The sequence below is a fragment of the Tachypleus tridentatus genome, chromosome 13 (genome assembly GCF_004210375.1).
Source record: "Tachypleus tridentatus isolate NWPU-2018 chromosome 13, ASM421037v1, whole genome shotgun sequence".
In the NCBI taxonomy this organism is placed as follows: Eukaryota; Metazoa; Arthropoda; class Merostomata; order Xiphosura; family Limulidae; genus Tachypleus; species Tachypleus tridentatus.
Genome location: NC_134837.1, coordinates 7,755,575 through 7,776,462, shown reverse-complemented (window position 1 = coordinate 7,776,462; position 20,888 = coordinate 7,755,575). Strand labels below are relative to the sequence as shown.

At 33.0% G+C, this 20,888-nt stretch overlaps 1 protein-coding gene and 1 long non-coding RNA gene across 2 annotated transcripts; both read left to right on the top strand.

Annotated features, from left to right (window-relative positions):
- Window positions 1-214: 214 nt before the first annotated feature.
- Window positions 215-10,643, top strand: LOC143237099 (uncharacterized). Its single transcript, XR_013019868.1, has 3 exons — window positions 215-482; window positions 936-1,074; window positions 10,546-10,643. It is a non-coding gene; the product is annotated as an uncharacterized LOC143237099 (long non-coding RNA).
- A 685-nt stretch (window positions 10,644-11,328) lies between these two features.
- LOC143240439 (uncharacterized) lies at window positions 11,329-13,014 on the top strand. The gene is made up of 2 exons (XM_076482876.1): window positions 11,329-11,515; window positions 12,632-13,014. The coding sequence occupies exons 1-2, from the start codon at window positions 11,344-11,346 to the stop codon at window positions 13,012-13,014; spliced, it is 555 nt and encodes a 184-aa protein (XP_076338991.1). The 5' UTR covers window positions 11,329-11,343.
- The last annotated feature ends 7,874 nt before the right edge of the window (window positions 13,015-20,888 follow it).

The window sequence follows — 20,888 nt, the reverse complement described above, 5'->3', positions numbered from 1 at the left end:
TAAAGCCTGTACCTCTCCTACTGATATTCTATCCTGATTCCTGTGAAGTGGTGGCAGTGGTATTATTTATTGTAACAGGAATTACTATAGTTGATGTGTGGAATCATTAATCCATACAAAGTTCTTGCTTGATTTGACAACAAGAACCAAATGTAACAAAATTTTGTTAAAACAACTGAATGCAAACAGGAGAGAAACATCTTGTGAAAAAATGGAAAGACAAAATAGCACAATCATAAATAGTAGATACAAACAAGTTGTGCCAATCTAGAAAGTGAGGATTGAGTGCTAATAGCAGAAAGGAGTATAAGTGCTGAAGCTGGTGTCATGATAGCATTGGTGGTTAGTAGTTAAATGATATGTACATGATCAGTAGTAGAATCAAATTGGTGAAGTATATTGACTGGTGCACTGAGCACAAAATGTCTTTCAACAGTGCTTAGAGGGTAGAAAGAGATTCAGATTGCTTTGTGTATGGGAAGGTAGGACTGTGTTGGAATATTTGACAAAGTTTATTATTGTTTACTTTATCTTTCTACTCATGTGAAACACAAAACAGTTGATATATGTGCAGTGTTTATATTCATCATTAAAATACTTAATAAAATTTATACTATCTTTACAAGGTCTATATTATTGTTTATTTACATTATCTGTTTTGTAAAATATGTATATATAGTGGGGTAAAACCTACTGCTAGTCATGTTTAAACTACGTGAAACTTGGAAAAGATTGTCATGGTTTGTTTCTAAATATTTTGTTTTAAAAACAGTGTCAGATAAAGAGAACTTGTAACAGTTTAAAAGTAAAGTAGTTTATTAATTTACATAAAAACTATGAAGATAATGTGAATTTTTAAGTGAGTATTTAATTAAAACTGTAATATTTGTGAAGAATGTAAGTACTAATTCCTACTTGTTTTTTGTTTAAATTAGGTTTTGACAAGAATATAAAGATATAACCATGGAAGTATTAAAGATAAAAACTGAACCATTTTGTAGGATGATAAGCAGGATGCTTTGTTAGCTGTCAAACTGATGAGAAATGAAGATGAAACATTTACATTATCAAGTAGTAAGTATGTATCTTTAATAGTTAAATGTTTAGTGTGTTTTACAACACAGCCATTTTACTGATTCTATTGTGTGTCTAAATTTTTCATTTTATTGACTGTAAATAAACTATTTCATACATTTATGTTGTCCCAGAGATTTATTCAAGGTTGGGTAGTATTTTAGTCTTGATATCAGAAACTTAAACACAATGAAATTGTCATAATTATTGGCAAGGATAAACCTCAAAATGATAAGTGAGTGTTGCACTAACTAAGCTAAAAGATTAACCAGTTATCTACTGCTGGTAAAGCACTTTGTATAAACTGAAAGTGAAACATTTATTCCATGATATTTGTGTAGTTATCATAATTTCTTACCAATTACAATGTTGTTGTCAACAAGCAATTTCTGATTCAGTCAGAAAATATGACAGTCTTGATCGATATCTGGAAATCTGTAAGCCTAAGGTGAGGAATGTGGGTTACGATCCAAGGATAATTTTGCTGTTTTTTTTCTATTAGTTATTAAGATGTTTTTATACTACCAAAATGAGCCACCCCTTCATGTTATGGTCATGCTGTTCCACATTATTTTAGTATTTCTCTCTCATTTTTCCCTTGGTGTGGATTCCTGTACATGGTGAGGGGACATACCAGGAAGGTTCTGTTCTTTCAGTTTAACTCCTCTTGGATTTAAACATCCACCCACATGTTTGCTGTGTGTGGTGACATGTGAAGGGGAGGAGAGAATCCTGATAGTTGAGGGTTCAACTTTAACACCACTTTCATTTTGAATTCCTGTAGAAGGGCAGCTTTGGGGTGACCGCCATGGGTCAATTGGCTGGTCCATTTGGGCAAGGATCAACCAAGCACCAGTGTTGGATGTTCTCAACAGGTGTTGTGTACATTGTATCTGATGCTGGTGTTTTGGTATAGTGCTCATGAAATCCTGGCATTGCTGCAGTGTCCTTGTTTGGCATTGTAGTGTGTCCCCTTGTAGGGCTCCATGGTGGATGGGGTCAGTGGGCACTGAAATGTTCTTTTTATTATGGATCCTCCAAATAAAAACTTAAATAAAATGGTGAAAAACAGTCCATAGCTAAATGACCACGTCTTGAAGATTCTGAGCAGCAATCTTCAAAATCTGTAACACGTGTATCTCATTTTCTTACACTATATTCTCTTTCAGACAAACCTTTAGGCAGATGTCTCTTTTTCTCCTTCAGAAGGGACTAGAGGAACTTGCTGGCTCTCCAAAGTCAGTCAAAAAGCTTCTCTCTGGTGACATATTGGTGGAAATATCCACATCTCAACACAGTGAACTCCTTTTGCATTCATAGTCTATTGAAGATACACCTATTGAGATTACACCGCATGCTACTTTGAATTCATCATGATGAGTTATTGTTGAAAAGGATTTGAAGAACATTTCTGAGTCAGAGATTCTTGCTGGTTTCTCCACCCAAGGAGTTTCTGCAGTGAGGTGTATATCTCTAATCTCAAAGATAGAATTATGATGCCGACTAATGACCTCATTCTGACATTTACATCACCATATCCACCTGCCAGGTTATCTTAATTGCAAGGTACAACCATACATTCCAAACCCTCTCAGATGTTTCCAGTTTCAGCAGTTTGGTCACTCAAAGACATCATATTGTGGTTCCTTGAAGTGTGCTTGTTGTGGCAAGGACCATGATGCCTACAGGTGTGAAACAGACCCTCATTGTGTCAATTGCAGAAGCTCTCACCAATCCTACTTTCATTCTTGCCTTAAATGGTTGGAAGAAAAAAAGGTGCAGCATTTCAAAACAATTCAAAACATTACTTACACTGAGGCTCAAAAGTTGCTGTCCAAGATGGGAGTGCAGACACATCTCTCTGTGCCTCCAAATGAATCATTCTCAAATCAAATGAAAAGTCTTTGGACCTCCATGATTAAAAAAGTTGATGAACCAACATTAACACTCATCTCTGTCCCTAAGATACCTTCCAACAAACCCCAAGATTCACATTTTTTGGTTCCGGTACAGGCATTTCCTTGGTACATCTTCTTTTCCAACCCCAAGATGTGAAACGATCATTCTTTCATGTCCTCAGTCCCTGGAGTTCCTTTCCAACAACAAAGACATGCTCAATCAATCCAGGGCAGGATCCATGGAGGTTGATAGACCTCTCACGAATGAAGACAATAAAGATAAAAGACGTGGTTGTAAACAGAAGGGCTTTCCACTGAATTGGCCTACACATAAATAAATATGGCCACCTTGATACAATGAAACTGTTGAGGTTTATGTTGTATTCTGGATGACCTCAAAGCACTGATTGTTTCTTACCATCCTGTATGTCTCTCCTTACAGGAAACATTTCTGAAACCTGCCAGTACAGGCACTTTCTGCAGTTTTCTTTGTATAGAATTGACAGGCTGTGTGATGAACAAGTGCATGAAGGGTGGGTGGCACTGCTGGTTGATCAGCATGTGCCCACCCTTTTTTTGCCACTTGTCACACCTTTGGAGGCCATAGCCATCTGTGTTTCCTTGGGTCATATCATCACTGCTTGTTCTCTTTACCTGTTGCCTGGAGAGGAGAAACCTATGATCAATCATCCTTGATGCTCTCATTGAACAGTTGCCCTCTCCCTCTATAATCCTGGGAAGTGCTGATACTGATGGGAGGGGTCACTCCATACAGTGCATACTCTCTCTGATCACAACATTTCTCTTCTCAATAGTGGTTTTATACTTATTTTCATGCACCTAGTCTGTTCTTTACTGCTGTTGATCTCTCAGTTTGCTCCCCTTCACTATTATCCCACTTTTCATTGGAGGGTTGACAATAACCCATAAGGCAGTGATCATTTTCCTATAATTCTGAGAGAGGCTGGCTGTTGTAGATGCCACCCACCATGTGTGCCCCAGTGGAAACTGGATCAAGCAAACTGGTCCTCTTTCACTGCTCTCGCAGAACTTGATCCTGTCATCATCTGTAATCCATCAATAGACAACTGTGCAGCAGCAGTAACTGACTGTATTATACAGGCAGCTGCTCATTGTATTACTAAAACCTTGACACATTTTCCACGATATCCTTGTCCATGGTGAAATCCTGTCTGCCACATGGCATGGAAGGCTCAAAACGGGCCTGGGATACTTTTGTAAGTATCCCACACTCTCGCACCGCAATACTTTCCAGCAGGCCTGTGGATATGCTTGGTGGGTAAGACGTCAAAGCCAGAAGGACTCTTGAATTTTGTTCACAACCAGCATATTTTCTACCACCAGTTCCAAAGTGATATGGGACAAGATTCGAAATGTTACTGGGCAATATAATTTTGTCCCCCTCGCTATCTTGATATCTGATTGCCAGGAAGTAGCTGATACCCAGAGCATTGCTGATAATCTAGGTGAAAGCTTTGCCAGGTATCTAGAACTTCTGCTTCTTCCTCCACCTTCTTAGCCATCAAGACTCGGGCACCTCTTTCCTTTCGAAGTGATTGCCTCTATGACTATAATTGCCCCTTTAAGTACATTCATAAGTTTACCAAACCTGTACCCACAGACACATTTTTGCATACTATTTGTGGCACCTCTGCCACTGAAGACTCTTTATCTTTGGTAACATTTGTCTTTTTGAGCAGCAGTTGTGCTTTTGTAATTCCAAAGAACAGACACTTGGAAGTTGTAGCTTTAATGATGTCAAGAAAACCCACTTGTAGAGAAAAATATATATGTAAAAACGGCTCGTTTGAGTTCAGAAAATATTTTACGAGAAGAGCAACAACATTTGACCTTCTTCGGTCATCGCCAGGTTCACACAGAATGATGATGACCGAAGGAGTTGTGGCTTATTATTTTAGTAGTTTTTGTAGGTTCATAAGAATTGTGAGTGTTCTGTAGATGATGATCTGTGGCAATATTGCAAATGTTGTCTGAAAATATGTGATATAAAATATATCATATGCTGTAACAAAAGTCTCAAATCTGCTATACTTTAACCCTTTCAAACAGATCAAGGCTCAAAGGCCATGTCATCATGTTTGTTGACTTGCATTGAAAATTTTATTGAACTACTACTTTATAAACTTGTGTCAATAAGTTTTGTATGAAATTGTGCCTTATCACTCAGACTTTAATATTACAAGAGTTAATTTCTCAATTTAAAAGTAAATATTAAAAGAACTTAAATATACACTCAGTGGCCAAGTTATTAGGTACACCTATCTGGTACCAATTAGGACTCCCTTTGCTCCCAGAATAACAAGGATTCAAAAGGTGCTGGAAATATTCTGTAGTGATTTTGGTCAATGCTGCTTTGACAGTATCATGCAGTTCATGTAAATTTGTTGGCCGTATGTTCATGCTTTGAGCCTCCCATTCCATCTCATCCCAAAGGTGCTCTATTGGATTGAGACCTGGGGACTGTTCAGGCCATTGGAGAACACTGAAGTCAGTGTCATGAAAGTGGAACCATCTTTGGTTGAGGCATGCTCTGTGACATGATGCTTTATCCTACTGGAAGTAACCAATGGAAAACAGGTAGATTGTGGCCATACAAGGAACACGTGGTCAGCAAAATGCTAAAGTACACTGTGGTACAGTTACGACAGAAAATGTTTGTACCCCCGTCGTGAGTAGTTTTTTCTTCATAACTTAAAAGTATCACAATTAGGATAATGAAAGTATGGTATATTATAAATATTATACTAACACACATCTACATAACTTTTTATGAAAATTGAACAACAAATAAACTGTTTATAAACAAATAACCAAACATAGGAGGGGTAGAAAGTGTTCATGCATCTACTTTAATGGTCAGTTGTGTAGCCTTTCAGGTGAATTACTTGGTGCAATCTCTCCTCATAGCCCTCCATGATCGTTTGACAGTACTCGACTGGTATTTTTTTACCATTCTTCTTTACAGAAGGCCTCCAACTCTTGCATGTTTTTCAGATGACACTGATGAACCCTGGTCTTCAACTCATGCCAAACGTTTTCAATTGGGTTGAGATCAGGTGACTGCAATGGCCACTCCAGAATGCTTATATGGTTCCTCTGCAACCAGGATTGCACATATTTCGATGTGTGCTTAGAGTCATTGTCGTGCTGGAAAATCCAACGATGCACAAACTGCAAGTTCTGAGCATCATTCTTGATATAAGTGCCTAGTATATCAATGTACTCCTCTTTCTTCATGATTCCATTGATGCGGTGAAGGCTGCCTACACCAGAAGAGCTGAAGGAACCCCATAGCATGATGGAGCCACCTCCGTGTTTAACTGTAGGGATGGTGTTCTTTGAAGATTTCGCTTTCCCTTCCTACGGAAAATATTGCAAACATCATTGTGGCCAAAAGCTAGATTTTAGTCTCGTCTGACCAAAGAATACTCTTCTAATAGGTAAAGGGTTTATCTCCATGCTTTCTTGCATACCTCAATCGTGCTTCTAAATGAATAGGCTTTAAATATGGAGTTCTAAGAGGATGGCATGCTTTGAACCAAGAAGAGCGTAACATGTTCATAACTGTAGGTGCTTCTCTGAGTTAAGCTGTTAGAGTCTGTTCTATTAAGTTAAACGAAGCTTCCTACTAACTTCTTTGAGAACCTTCCTCTTGGTTCTCTTTTGGTGGGGCATCCGAATGAGGGAGGTTAGCAGTTGATCCTGTAAGCTTAAACTTTTCAGTTATGCTTTGAACAGTAGATTTTGGCACATTAAGTTGTGTAACAATACCGGAAAGAGACACACAAGACTTGTATTTTACAATAATTTGGTTTTTAAATCACTGGACAGTTGTTTCCTGTTTGCCATGATGACCAAACAGATAATGACGGACGGCATTAAATTGACGGAAGTACATTTTTTGCTGGCTAAATTCCAATAACTATGAACCCAATGTCTAGTTCTGGAATGGTATAATGTAGTTTATTCACCAAACTAAACAAAATTTTACAGGAATATCAGTTTTTCACATGTTCTTAAATGTATGAACACTTTCTGCTCCTCCTATTTTTGGTTATTTGTTTATAAACAGTTTATTTGTTTAATTTACATAAAATTTATGTAGATGTGAGTTAGTATAATATTTATAATATATGTCTATTAGCCTAATCATGATAATTTTAAGTTATAAAAAAAACTACTTGGAGCGTAGGGGTATGAACACTTTCTGTTGTAACTGTATGCAAATGAGGCTCAGTTGATATTAAGGGATCTAATTAATATGTGCCAAGACAAATCCTCCCAACACTATTACACCATCAGCCTATACCATTGAAATGAGGCAGGATTGACTCATGGATTCATGCTATTTATGCCAAATTCTGACTCTACCATCTGCAGGTCATTGCAGAAATCGAGATTTCAAACCAGGTAATGTTTTTTTGCAGTTGTAAATTGTCCAGTTTTGGTGTTCTCATGTCCACTGTAGCCTCATTTTAGCTGACAGAAATGGAATCTGACATGGTCTTCTTGTTGTAACCCATCCACTTCAAGGTTCAATGTGTTGTGCATTCAGAGATATCCTGCTGCATGTAACTGTTGTAAAAAAGTGGTTATTTAAGTATCTGGGGCCTTTCTGTTAGCTGTAATGAGACTGGCTAGTCTTCTCTGACCCTCTCATTAACAACCCCAATAAACTGCTGCTCATTGAATGTTTTTTTTTTTTGCACCATTCTCTGTGAACTCTAGAGATTATACTGCATGAAAATCCCAGTAGGTCAGCAGCTTTTGAGATACTGGAACCACCATGTCTGGTACTACGGTTAAAGTCACTTAGATCACACATCTTTCCCATTCTAATGTTTGGTCAAACAACAACTGAACCTCTTGACCAAGTCTACATTCTTTGTGTATTGAGTTGCAGCCACATGATTCACTGTTTGGCTACTGACATTAAAGAGCTGATGTACCTTATAAAGTGGCCACTGAGTGTAGATATTGGTGAGTTAAATAGTATGTTGAATGCAGTATTGTTTAAAATTAGAGTTTGTGATGTCAAAATACAAAGTCTGTAGGTTCATAGAAATTAGAAACTCAAAATACTAATATTAACAATCTAGTATATAAAATAATAACACCATATCTTTTTTATTTTGCTGAGATATGGCTTATGTACTGAATCAAATAAGATGGCCCTGTTCAACTCTTTCTGTTTTTTAAATGGTTCCTTACGTACACTTACTTCAATATGTGACATGTGAATAAGCAATTAACAGTTTAGAATGTACCCAGAGTGTTGTTTTGTCAAGAAAGTAGGTTGTGTCTTTAGTTGCTGAAAGTTTCATATTTTTTAAATCTAAAATCTTAGTTAATAAGCTTAATAAATTATAGTGAAATTCTTTGATATCAGTGTAGTTATTTATGACTTTGAAATTTATATACAGTGGAAAATCTGAGCTTTCAGTTGATAATAAATATGTAATAGAAAGCAATGGGTGTATTGTAAACAAGTATTTCCAAAAAGTGGAATGGCCACAGTGGTTGATTCTCTAAATATAATTATATATCAGCAAATGGAAAAGATGAGAAGTTCTTGTTTTATTTTATAGCTTGCAATATATGTAAACTGAGTTTCTAACTTGTAAGAAACTTTAGACATATTATAGGTATCATAAAATGTAATCTCATGAATCATACCATGTGATACACAAAATTTGATATTTAGAGTATTTGACTAATTGTAATACTAAAAGTGAATGCTAATCTGTAATTTGATGGTGAACAAAATAAAATAACAAAATGAGAACCTTCTCCTACCAACAATCCTTTTTTTACTAATGGTTATTCCTAACATTTAATACTATGTTATTTATAATCAATAGAACATAAAGTTCTAACCTACCAAATAATATTTTTTTATTGTGCTGTTTTCTGTACAAAGAATTATCTATTTTACTTCCAATTCAAACTTTATTCCCACAGGAAAAATGTTGATGCGCTTAGCTGAATTTCAACTGGCTCTTGTGTCAAAGTTAAAATGCTAGAAAAAATTGTTAATTACTGGTAATTGTCTGCATTGTTTTTTGCATTTTATTATTTTGTGTTCTTGGTGCATTATGTATTTAAATAAAAAATTATTTAGTGCAGTAGTACCATTACTATGAAAAAACATCATGATTGTGTTTTCTCAAAAGTCGATTGAGGAAATAAAAAATACCTGGGTAAGTATTATATATATACTTTTTTTTCATATGCATTCTGTATTTATTATTATGAAAGTAACTAAAATGTAAAAATTAGGTTAGGTAAAGTTACATTATGTTAAATAAAGAATAATTTTTCACAAGGTATGCTTGCAAGCAAACTACTTGTAGCATGGAGTTGCATAATTCAGTAAGGTTACATGAACTACACATTTGCCAAATGATTTGCAACTTGTATGGTAGGATTATTAGTTAGATACAGATTAAAGAGTAATAAAACAATAAAATGTAACTATTAATAGATGTATACTGTTAATAATTTATATTTATTTAGAATAAAGTAAAGCAATTTCAAGTTACAAAGATAAAAGGTTTAGATTTTCTCTTCGTGGTTATTGAAAATGATCAACCTTGTGTAGATTCATGATGAAAGAGCACTGTTGCCCTGAGGACAATTTTTGGTCATTTCACATCTTGTCAAAATTTACTATTAAAATTAATTTGAAAAAGGTACTTTCACACCCTCTCCTTCACAATGGCATCATGACATAAAACAAAATCTGGTTTATGGCAGGAAAAGTTGTGTATGTATCCTCTGCTGATAGAACTTATGCTGTGGAGAAAGTGGTAAAGTAGAGAACTTTGAGAAATATGATGGCACAAATTCCAGATCATTCAAATCAAACATCTTGTAGTTGTTAATAGAAGACAACTCAGTAATGTTATAAAAGGGTTACAATATTCTATCAGAAAGTATCACTTAAATTTAGACTTTTTAAAATGTACTTTAATATCTATCCTATGATGTGTCTCTCTCTGTTCGAGCAGAAAGTTAACCTTCGGCTGCAGCTGTCACATTTACAAGTCAGACTTTTTTTTATCTGTACACCATGGTTGTGTCTTATGGTATATCATTTTAAATTTTGAACGTAAACTCGTGTTCATGAGTGTTGAGGTGCTTCTCATCCACCCAAGCATTGTTGTCAATCAGTGATTTAATCATTTGTCTTTTCTCACCAATACTCCTTATAAACAAAATCTTGCATATGACACAGCTGAAGTGCACAGAATAAAAAGTACAACTTGTATGTATTATAGTAGATTGAATGATGTAAAGTTCCACTGTAAATATATACATCTTAGTTAATAAAACTTAGTGTGTATGAATAAAGACTGAATATTGATTTACTTGTGTTTCTTGTTTCATTGTATGTTTAGAATTATTCTCTGCACTTTGATGTTAATTAGTACTTACTGGTGGATGTTAGAGTATGTATAAACCACATCCAGTGAAGGATGATTTATATCCACACTTGTTGTGGATAAATGTACATTATTTATACCAACAGAAGAAGCTGGTTCCTTACAAGAAAGATCTTTAACTACCAATTTGAAGTCTGGTCTGGTAAAAGAAGAACAAGAAGACAAGTATGGAGTAACAGAAAAACTGAGGTAGTTTGTAGACTAAAGACTTTACAGTTTTATTATTGAAGTGATTGTTTAGCTGTAATGATGTATTTTAATTTGACTAGACCTGTATCATTGTTCAGATGTTTGTTGTTATAGTCTTAAGAAATTCATTAGAAATTTAGTAAACTGTTCAGTAGAGTTATCTTAGTGTCATTAATGATGGAAGTACACAGACAGTACTGTTCTTATTGTAACATTAATGTTAGCTGTCTACAGATGTTACACTGTTCTCATTGTAACAGTAATGTTAGTTGTTCACAGATGTTACACAGTTATCATTGTAACATTAATGTTAGCTATCCACAGATGTTACACTGTTCTTATTGTATCATTAATGTTAGTTGTTCACAGATGTTACACTGTTCTCATTGTAGCAGTAATGTTAGTTGTTCGCAAATGTTACAATGTTCTTATTGCAACTTTAATGTTGGTTATCTACAGATGTTTCACTCTTCTTATTAAAGTCGACTTATCCTAGATTTTTGATATGTTACTATGTCTTAATCTAAAACTATATATATTTTTAATACACACATAACTAATAATGAAGTCATAGTTTTATATCATTATATTTTACAGTAATATACTGGATATATGTACTTGTTAACCTTAATTATGCCACTAGTTGTTATTAACATGTTGAATGTATTGTTTGGATTTAGAACATATTTGTCACAATGAAAACAGAACAGTCTGATGATCTAACACAAAGTGAGGTTATATCAAAGTTCAGTAAAAGTACTGATGATGATTTGGATAGTTCAAAATGTGGTGTTATCAATGTGAAGATAGAAACTGAATTACAAGAAGATGTGCAGTGTGTTGATTCTAGATTGGAAAGTACATCTGGTAAGTAGAAACATCTAAAACTATATATTGATTGACACTGTCTTAATAGAAGTGTTTGATTTGTTGAAGTTGTTAACCTACATAAGACTGTTAATTATAGGTGTATCACATTTTTATATCTTGTGTTTTATACCTTTATTTATACTATGAGGAATATTTTGAAGTGAAAAGTAAAAGGAAAAAAATTTAAAATACACCAAAATTAAGATTGTCTGGAGAAGGACTTTACTATATAATGATGAAACAAACAGAAGAATGTTAACATTACATTTGAATGGAAATGGATGGAGAGAACAGTCATTGTTACTATAAAATGAAACAACCTTTTAACTTAGCAATTTGTCTGATGTTTATAGTTCTTTATGTATACACTTTGTGTGAGTAATGGTTGGAACCAGTTTATGTAGATTAGTATTTTAACATGTACAGAGGATTTACTGCTGTGATTGCTTTTTGTGTATTTCATTTTTTTAAACACTCGCACCTGAGAATTTGATGGTGATGAATCCAAAGTTTTCGTAATTTTCCATACTGAAGCAAATACTTACACTGTTTATAGTAAAAGTGATCCTAAACTTGATAGCAGAATAAAAAAACATTGATAAACAACTTCATTATGTGAAGGATTTGGAATTTCTAGGTAATTAACTTGCATATAGATCTCTTGAAGAGAAACATTAGGACATTGATGTCACTCAAAATGTTGAGGACAAAACATTAGGATATATTGTGATATTTATCTAGCTAAAGTAATAAGGTATTTATTAAATTTAAGTTGGTTCCATTATATATACAGTTTATTTTACACTTTGTCCATTATAAACCTTTTTGTTCAACAATTTGTTATACCCACGTTTCCATTACTGAATTGTACTACAGAGGTAATTATTTATTGTGTGTGGGACTATGAAAATTTCTTTATAATTGTTTTTAATATTGTCCTATTGATATTTTTTACTATATTAAACTTTTGAAATGAATTATGTATTATACATCTTTTGTTTCATGATTCTTCATGCTGAAAGTTGTAATAGATCAAATTAATTAAAAAACCTATGAAATAAATATATGTATTGTACTATTTTAACTTTGTTGTATCTTCTGTTTTGACCTTAGATGTAAAGAGCAGTGTGAACATCTGTTGTGGAAGTCAGTTTCCTGAAAATTATGTTTTAAAACAAGATGTTCATGGAAAAACAAACTTAAATGGAAACAACATAAAACAATCTGTTATACCTCAGGATGGTGATAAACCCCACAGTTATATAACATGTGGAAGAGAATCTGTAACAGTTTATAACCTAAAAGAACACAAGAGAACACCTACAAGAGAGAATCTGTATAATAGTGAATTGAATAAACAAATACATACTGGGGAGAAACCTTACAGTTGTGTGGTTTGTGGAAAACACTGTAGAACAAATACTGAATTAAATATACATCAAAGAATACACCTTGGAGAGAAATTACAGTTGTGCAGATTGTGGAAAAGAGTTTAAAACAAACAGTGGGTTAAAAAAGCATGAAAAAATTCACAATGATGTGAAACCTTACTGTTGTGCAATGTGTGAAAAACACTTTAGAACAAATACTGAATTAAAAATACATCAAAGAATACATACTGGGAGAAACCTTACAGTTGTGTTTGTGGAAAACAGTTTGGGAATAACTGTAACTTAAAGAAACATGAACGAGTACATACTGGGGAGAGACCTTACACTTGTGTTGTATGTAATAAACAGTTCACGACAACTAGTGCACTAAAGTATCATAAAAGAATACATACTGGGGAGAAACCTTACAGTTGTGGTATCTGTGGAAAAGACTTTAAAAGGAACGGGGAATTAAAAATGCACCAGAGAATACACACTGGTGAGAAACCTTACAGTTGTACTATTTGTGGAAAAAACTTTAGAACAAATGGTGATTTAAAAATACATCAGATGATACATACTGGTGAGAAACCTTACAGTTGTGATTTTTGTGGAAGACAGTTTGGAAGTAACTGTAACTTAAAAAAACATGAACGAATACATACTGGTGTGAAACCTTATATGTGTGTAGTATGTAATAAACAGTTTACAACAAATAGTGCATTAAAATATCATAAAAGAATACATGCTGAAGAGAAATCTTAGAATTGTGAAGTATGTGGAAAACATTTTCAAACAAAAATGGGTTTAAAATGCATGAAAACATTCACAGTGAGTGAAATTTTATAATTGTGTTGTACGTGGAAAAGACTTAAGAACAAATATTGTATTAAAAATACATCATAGTATACATAATGAAGAGAATCCTTACAACTGTGGCATTTGTGGAAAGGAATTTTGAAATAACTTGAAGATCAACAAATATATATATGCAGGAGTGACCTTGTGTTTATATAGTAAGTAATAAGTAGTTTAGAGCAAACAGTGCATTAAGATATCTAATAATAAAAAAAGAACATTCTATATTGTGACTTTCTGTAAATACACACCAACAGATTATAGTAAGAAACTGACACTCAATAGTAACTTGCATTATCTATAGAATCATAACCCAATTATTTGAGATAGACCTTTACTTTGCAGAAATTACCAGATTTTTAAAAATATATGGTAGTAGTTTTTATAGTAATGCCATGGAATTTAGATTAACAGTTTCTTATCATTACCCCATGCAGTAGGTAAAGCCCTGTCAAGCATCATTATGTGTGCTAATTGATTAAGCTAATATCTTGTTGTGTTAAAAGGTCTTTAATTAGGATAATTTCAAAATATTTTGTAAATTTGTGCTGAAAATTTGGTAATGAATAATCAAGAAAAATCATTCACCTGTATGACTTTTGACTCCAGTGTAGCACATGTACCAAAAATATTTGAAGTGTGGATTGCCACAGTCAAAATACAGAGGGTGAAAATTGCTAAACTATCGACATTAATAACGACAATGTGCCGTGTAGTAGTTTGTTTTGGTCACCCAACAAACTACCATGCATTTTGATAAAGGAATACATACTTGAGAAATACTACACAGTTTTGTAGTTTGTGATAAACTGTTTAGAACTAATAAGGAATTTAAACAATTTTCAGGTAACATACACCTGGGATATAAAACATACTGTTATTGTTTATGTTAAGAATTTGCAGTGACTGTTACAAAATGTTGTAGTTGCTTAAAAGTTGTTGATGCACAAGAAACAGGACCAAAATATATCGATCTTTGATGTATTTATGATGTTTGTAATTGTGAATTATTCTTTGTGTTTGACATGATAGAGTGACAAAAGAAAATTAAAAGATGTTAAAATTAAATTTGAGTGGAAATTGGCGGAAGTAACTTATTTTCTGATAACGGTGTTTTACCTCTTCCCACAGAAATAGCTATTGTAATATAGTGCAGTGCTATATATGGAAAATAATTTTTAACTGCCTTGAGCTCCCACATACTTCATGATTAACATGGGTCAACCAAGTTGATCATGTAAATCAACTTAATGATTTTTTTACATTTTCTTTCATGTTGATTCTGCTGTTTAGTTATTGCTTCTGAAGTGGAATTATTATTCAAATTTTTCATGAATATAAGATAACCTTTTTCTCTTAGTTTTCTTTTATTGTGTATTATGTGTGGTTATTAATCTTCAACAATGATTTCTGAAGTCCAAGTTACTACTGTGAAGATAATACCACCTACCAGCACACTTACTCAGGCTGCACATGTATTCAAGGTGTCTCTGTTTCCTCACTCAGTTGGACTCATTCACTGCTACCATGCTGTGATTGTTGGGGATAAACATGCAAGTTACTGTGGTTCTTTATCTTGTGCTATCCCTTGAGGATATTCATATACCAAGGATGTGCTGCAATATTTCCTATTTGATTGATTTTGAGTAGGATATTTCACCATACAATGACATCTTTCTTCTTATTGTTTGATGGTGGGTTCCTGGATCAATAGTTTTATCACTTTACTGTTATCACAGATTGGCAGGTGTGATATATTCCTCCAGTCTGTTGTACCCTTCCTACTTGCACCAGATGGCTTTGTTTTGGTTTGCAGTTAACTTGATACTAGTATGATACTGTTTCTGCATGGATGTCAGTTTTATATTATATGTGACTTGCAAATGGTATGATCCTAGTTCTACTCTTATATGGATTTTGGTTCCCAATGAATTGAATGAAGTTGACTTGCTGTGTATGGTACCTTGATACATATCCTTTTACTCTTACCCATATTACTGTCATCATATGGATTTAGTGTTCGATCACTACCCACCCATTGTTTTCTCTCATATAGATGTTCTTATTTTTCCCATTTCTTGGCACATCTTTCCACACCTGGTATAAAGTGAAGTTTCCAATGTATAATTGTTTACTGTGAGGATCTACCTTTTTCAGGTGTTATTTGGATGCTTTCAAAATATGCTTTTTCTTTCCCACACATGCTATTGCTTCTATGTGTGGATTCCAGCTATTTTTGTAAGAAGAGGTAAGGTACTATGTCAGAAGTTATAACTGAAAATGTGTTTCTGATAGATACTTAACTCTTTCCACCCTTCCATTGAAAACTGGTGCTTCCATTTTCTTCCAGTATCCAAAGTGATAACTTGATAGAATCAGTTAGAAGAAATCACATGCTTCAGGAGGGTGTGTAGCATTCCTGTTGCTGGAGGGTTATCCTGTTATGATCTTCATGCAAGACAGAATTGAACCACGCTAATCATTGGGTATGTGGGGCTGAAGGCCTGCAGCATGGAAAAATAGCATATAGAGGGTGGCACTATAAGACAATGGCTACTTCTATGAAAGGAGGCAAGTTCCTACTGGAAATACGTTTACAGTAAAGGAATATTAATATTTCCACTAACAAAAAAGAAACTATAGCTGACAGTTTCTCTTTCCTCCCTTTTTCATGTATTGATGGTGAGTATTGATTAGAACAAGTTTCCTTACATTAACATTTAAACATGGCTTTATGTACAGCTATGAATAACTTCTATGAATTTGATTTTCTGAACAGTTATAGACTTGGATTTAAAACTTAATGATTTAAAATTATACATCTCAACTTTTCATTCTGAAGAAAAATTGTACAATTTCTAGTAAAATTATTGTAAAGACTAAATAAAATATCACTACACTTTCATTTTGTTTAATGTTTGGTATTTGTGGATATTTAACCAGCATATTTATTTTTTGAGTAAAAAATGTAAAGTATTGATATGAGTTAACATATAAAGAGGACAAAGCATTAGAAGATTTTGTGGTAGTCACTCACTGAAACTAAAACCATAGAGTATTTCTTAAAATTAATAAATGAAATAGTGGTTGAAAGTAAAGTTTGTTGTTGCAATATTATACTTTCGTATTTACACAGTTGAATTTATCTATTCTTAACCCTTAAGTAAGGAGAACTTTGATAGCTCCCTTTATGTTTTAATACCTCTTTTGAACTAGGGAGAGAAGTTTAAAGTATGAATCTGTGTAAAATTTTGTTGTTGTTATTTTTACTGATAAATCTTGAATTTTCTTAAACTGATTTAATTCAAAAATGATTTAGAACTGTTTAACGAAGCATGATGCATAAAATGCACTGAATATAAGAAGGAATCAGAAACTAGGAAGGAAATTCAAATTTTTTAAGTTTGGAGTACCAGTAGAACTTCACTTAGATTAGGGATGGAACTTTGAACTTTTGGGTTAAAGGTTTCAGATACTTTGATCAAAAGACCATGTTCTGATAAGATAGTTGAAGGATGTGAGTGAACACTTATATCAGTTGATTATTTATGTGGATGAAGATAAGTGTAAGATCAAGTTTTTGTACTGTTACTAACAAGTGTGTACAGCAGTAAGTGAAGGTAACAACTAAGTAACTTAAAAGGAGAATTTGACAACTGAAAGTTGACTTCTTGAAGCCCATTGTTTGTGTTGAGAGCCCTTCCAGAGGATTAATAAAAATAGCCACTAAATTCCACTGACAACTTATCTAGAGAATATTAACATGTCATTAAATAAAAATATGAGAGGCCATCTCATCTCCATGACATAATCCAAAGAAAAGACACGTTAAGACTTGTTGCAATGAAATTTTACTTAAAGATTATTAAGGACTGTTCAAATTTAAGATTAATTTTGAGTATTTCTATAGCTTGTTTATAGCTGCAAAGTATTCAGAAACAAGAATAGTTAAAGTATTTTGAAATAACAAATGAGTATTGATTGAGTGACAATATTTTCTTGTATTCAGTTGGTAAGTTGTGTTTGAACTATCTTTAGTTATTTGTAAAATGTTTAAAATACATTGTACAAAATTGTGAAACAAGACTGTATACATTACAGAAAAATATAAACGAACATTACAATACAATAAGGTATAAAAACAGAACAAACAACTGTAGATACAATTGAATATCTTCAAGCATGTATACAAACATTCACGAACATTCATTCACTGTCTACTTTGATAATAGCTTCTACTATGAAAGTCACTAGTGTAACTGCACCAAATTAGGAATTCAGATCTTGCTACTGTACAAAGTATTATGACAAGTATTTACAGATCAGCAGTTAAAGTACACTATGACAAGTACTATCACCAGACTTTCAGTTTTTATTTCCTATGTATCACACTTGACACTTCAATTTGTAACAGTCCAATGCTCAAGAATATGGACTAACACGCTGCTATTTACATAATTAAATTAGAGCAGCTTACAATATTTATATTCACAGAAATGAAAACAAAATAATCACATATCTTTGGAAGACATCTCAAGCAATAAAACAAAATAAAAAAATTAAATTAGAAGAGAGTGCATCACAAATTGGAATCAAATCATCTGGCATTTGAATAAATGACCTAGACAACTCACATTACCCATCTGTGCTCCGAGCATTATTCCTAATTCATGATGAACACAATTTAGGTACTACAAAAGTGTTTCTATGAACTAATTGAAAACAAAACTGATCATTGATGTTTATACACTGAAAACACTTTGGTGTTTACACCTAATTTTGTTTCATATACATTCCTACGTGAACACCTGTTGCCTTTTACACATTACAAAAATTTGTCCAATTTAACTCTTCATGATGTCTCTTTCCTCTTGTTAAAATAACCTTAAGAATTATTTCTGAAAATTTGAATTCAAGCCTTCTCTAATCATTATCTTGTACCAAGCAAAAGTTTAATAAGCTTTAACTCAGAATACTTAATGTTTTCTGTCTTTTGATTTACACCATACACAAACTGTCAACAAAGGAAAAAGTCCAACATAACAATCTCAGTTCTGGTCTCTAATAAAATTCAAAACGTCATGAAAGGAGACGTTGTTTCTAGTTAAATAAAAACGTTTTCAAAACTCTTCTCATGACCTGAGAGCGTTGTTTGTAGTTAGCATAATCAGAAACGTTAGCTTTCAAAACTCTTCTCATGACCTGGAGAGCGTTGTTTGTAGTTAGCATGATCAGAAACGTTTTTCAACATATTTCTTTTCATACCAATCGCCGGTATATAATATTTTTCATATATTTTGTGAATATACATCACACTTCTCCTTACTGTGTAAATTTCCACTATGATTTAGCATCTACATATTTTAAATAATACGTATTCTTTCTATAAGAAAAGAAGAAAGTTTGACAGAGAAAATATTTAATTACATATTTTAATTTCTAAATTAATCACTTTTACGAACAATGAAACACTTTACTTTGAGATTAATAAGTCTAAGTTGCAACTGTGGTTTATGGAAAACTAAAAATTTAACTTAATGTTTAAAAATACTTACTAAAATATTAATTAACTATCAGTTTAGTTTTCACTAAATCACTTATAGTAAGCCAACATTTTAAGTTAATCCCCATTCTACATAATGACAATATATTAAGTAAGAATACATTAAGAGAAAGGAGGTTCTCTCTTTCATTGTTATTGGGATTAGTGTTTAACATCCAAGGGTCAGGTTTGTCAACCTGTTTCTTCCTTGTTTTAGCAACTGTCAAGTGTACTTATACATTGTAACTTTTAAGAGATACTTAATAAATTTCATGTACTATCTACATTGACTTGGTGCAAATAAATCATATCTCTTAATAGTAGCATAAATATTTGATTCTTAGATGTGGAGTGATGACAAAAAAATATAAATTTCTAACGGTATTAGAAACTATTAGTAAGCATGTTGAAAATATATATTTACTATGGAAAGGTTTTAGGAATCTTCATCATGTTTGTAGTATCTGTCTGTTCGCTTATAGTTCGTTGCCAATTTAAATAACATGTGTTGCTAGGAGTATATCTGTTATTTTTTTATTGTGTTTGTTTATGATGAACTCACAAAAAAAGTCGGGTATTTATAATTGATAAACACTTTATGTGTGAAATAATACCATCAAGAAACACCCAAAAGCGATTTAATTTGGACGAAAATTATGAACTCAAAATTTCGGCAAAACTGTAACCAACATTTAAATCACTGATAAGAAAATTTCGTCACATATTCAGTCCTTTGGTAGAGCCGCGTGTTTAGTGTTTACAAACGGAGCCTGATAAATGTATTTCCGTATTTCGGTGTAGTTAACTAATATTTATTTTGTTTGAAAGATACTCTATTAAATAATATTATTTCAGGTTTCAACATATGTGTGTAGTTGGTCACTGTTATATTTCAAATTGTTGACTATCATAGGAAAGTGTATATAGAAATATGATTATGTGATAATTACTTAAAAACAGTGAGCCCTTATGAACTAGAATTAAATTTATCTTGATTTCTATTTGGACAATGAGTGAACCCGTTTGATTCAGCTGATTCTAAATCGTCATTTGTAAACGCGTCTCTCTCTAAGTGTATTTAAAGTTGTTAAAAGGAGAGGCTTTAGCTCTCTCAATGCTCCTACGAGGAAGTGATTTGTTGTGGTGAAACGTCTACGACATGAGTATTGGAAGACACGTAACGAGTTATGTTTGTTAGTGAGTTTTTCTACAAATCGAGAATGTTTCTCTTTTCTAAATGCACTTTAATTAAAGAACGATCTGGAATTCTTAACGACGAGGTACACGAAATGAAATGAATATTGAATAGAAGCTTTAATGCGTAGCGGTAGTAACATACTCTTAATGTTTTAATTAAAGTCTCCGAGTAAAACGTTCCTAGTGATTATTTGAAAATTTCCTCAGCGAGAAAGTATGAGAACATGAGCTTCGTTTGCTGCACGTAGTTAAGGATGAATAGAAACTTTGTTTGTTATTATTCACTTACTTATTATCTCTTTCACAAATACAAAAACATCACATTTTAAGAAAGTGTAAAATACTTGACATGAGAAGGAAGGTGAATAATAAGTAACAGTTACTAAAAAAAGCTATGAAGGTG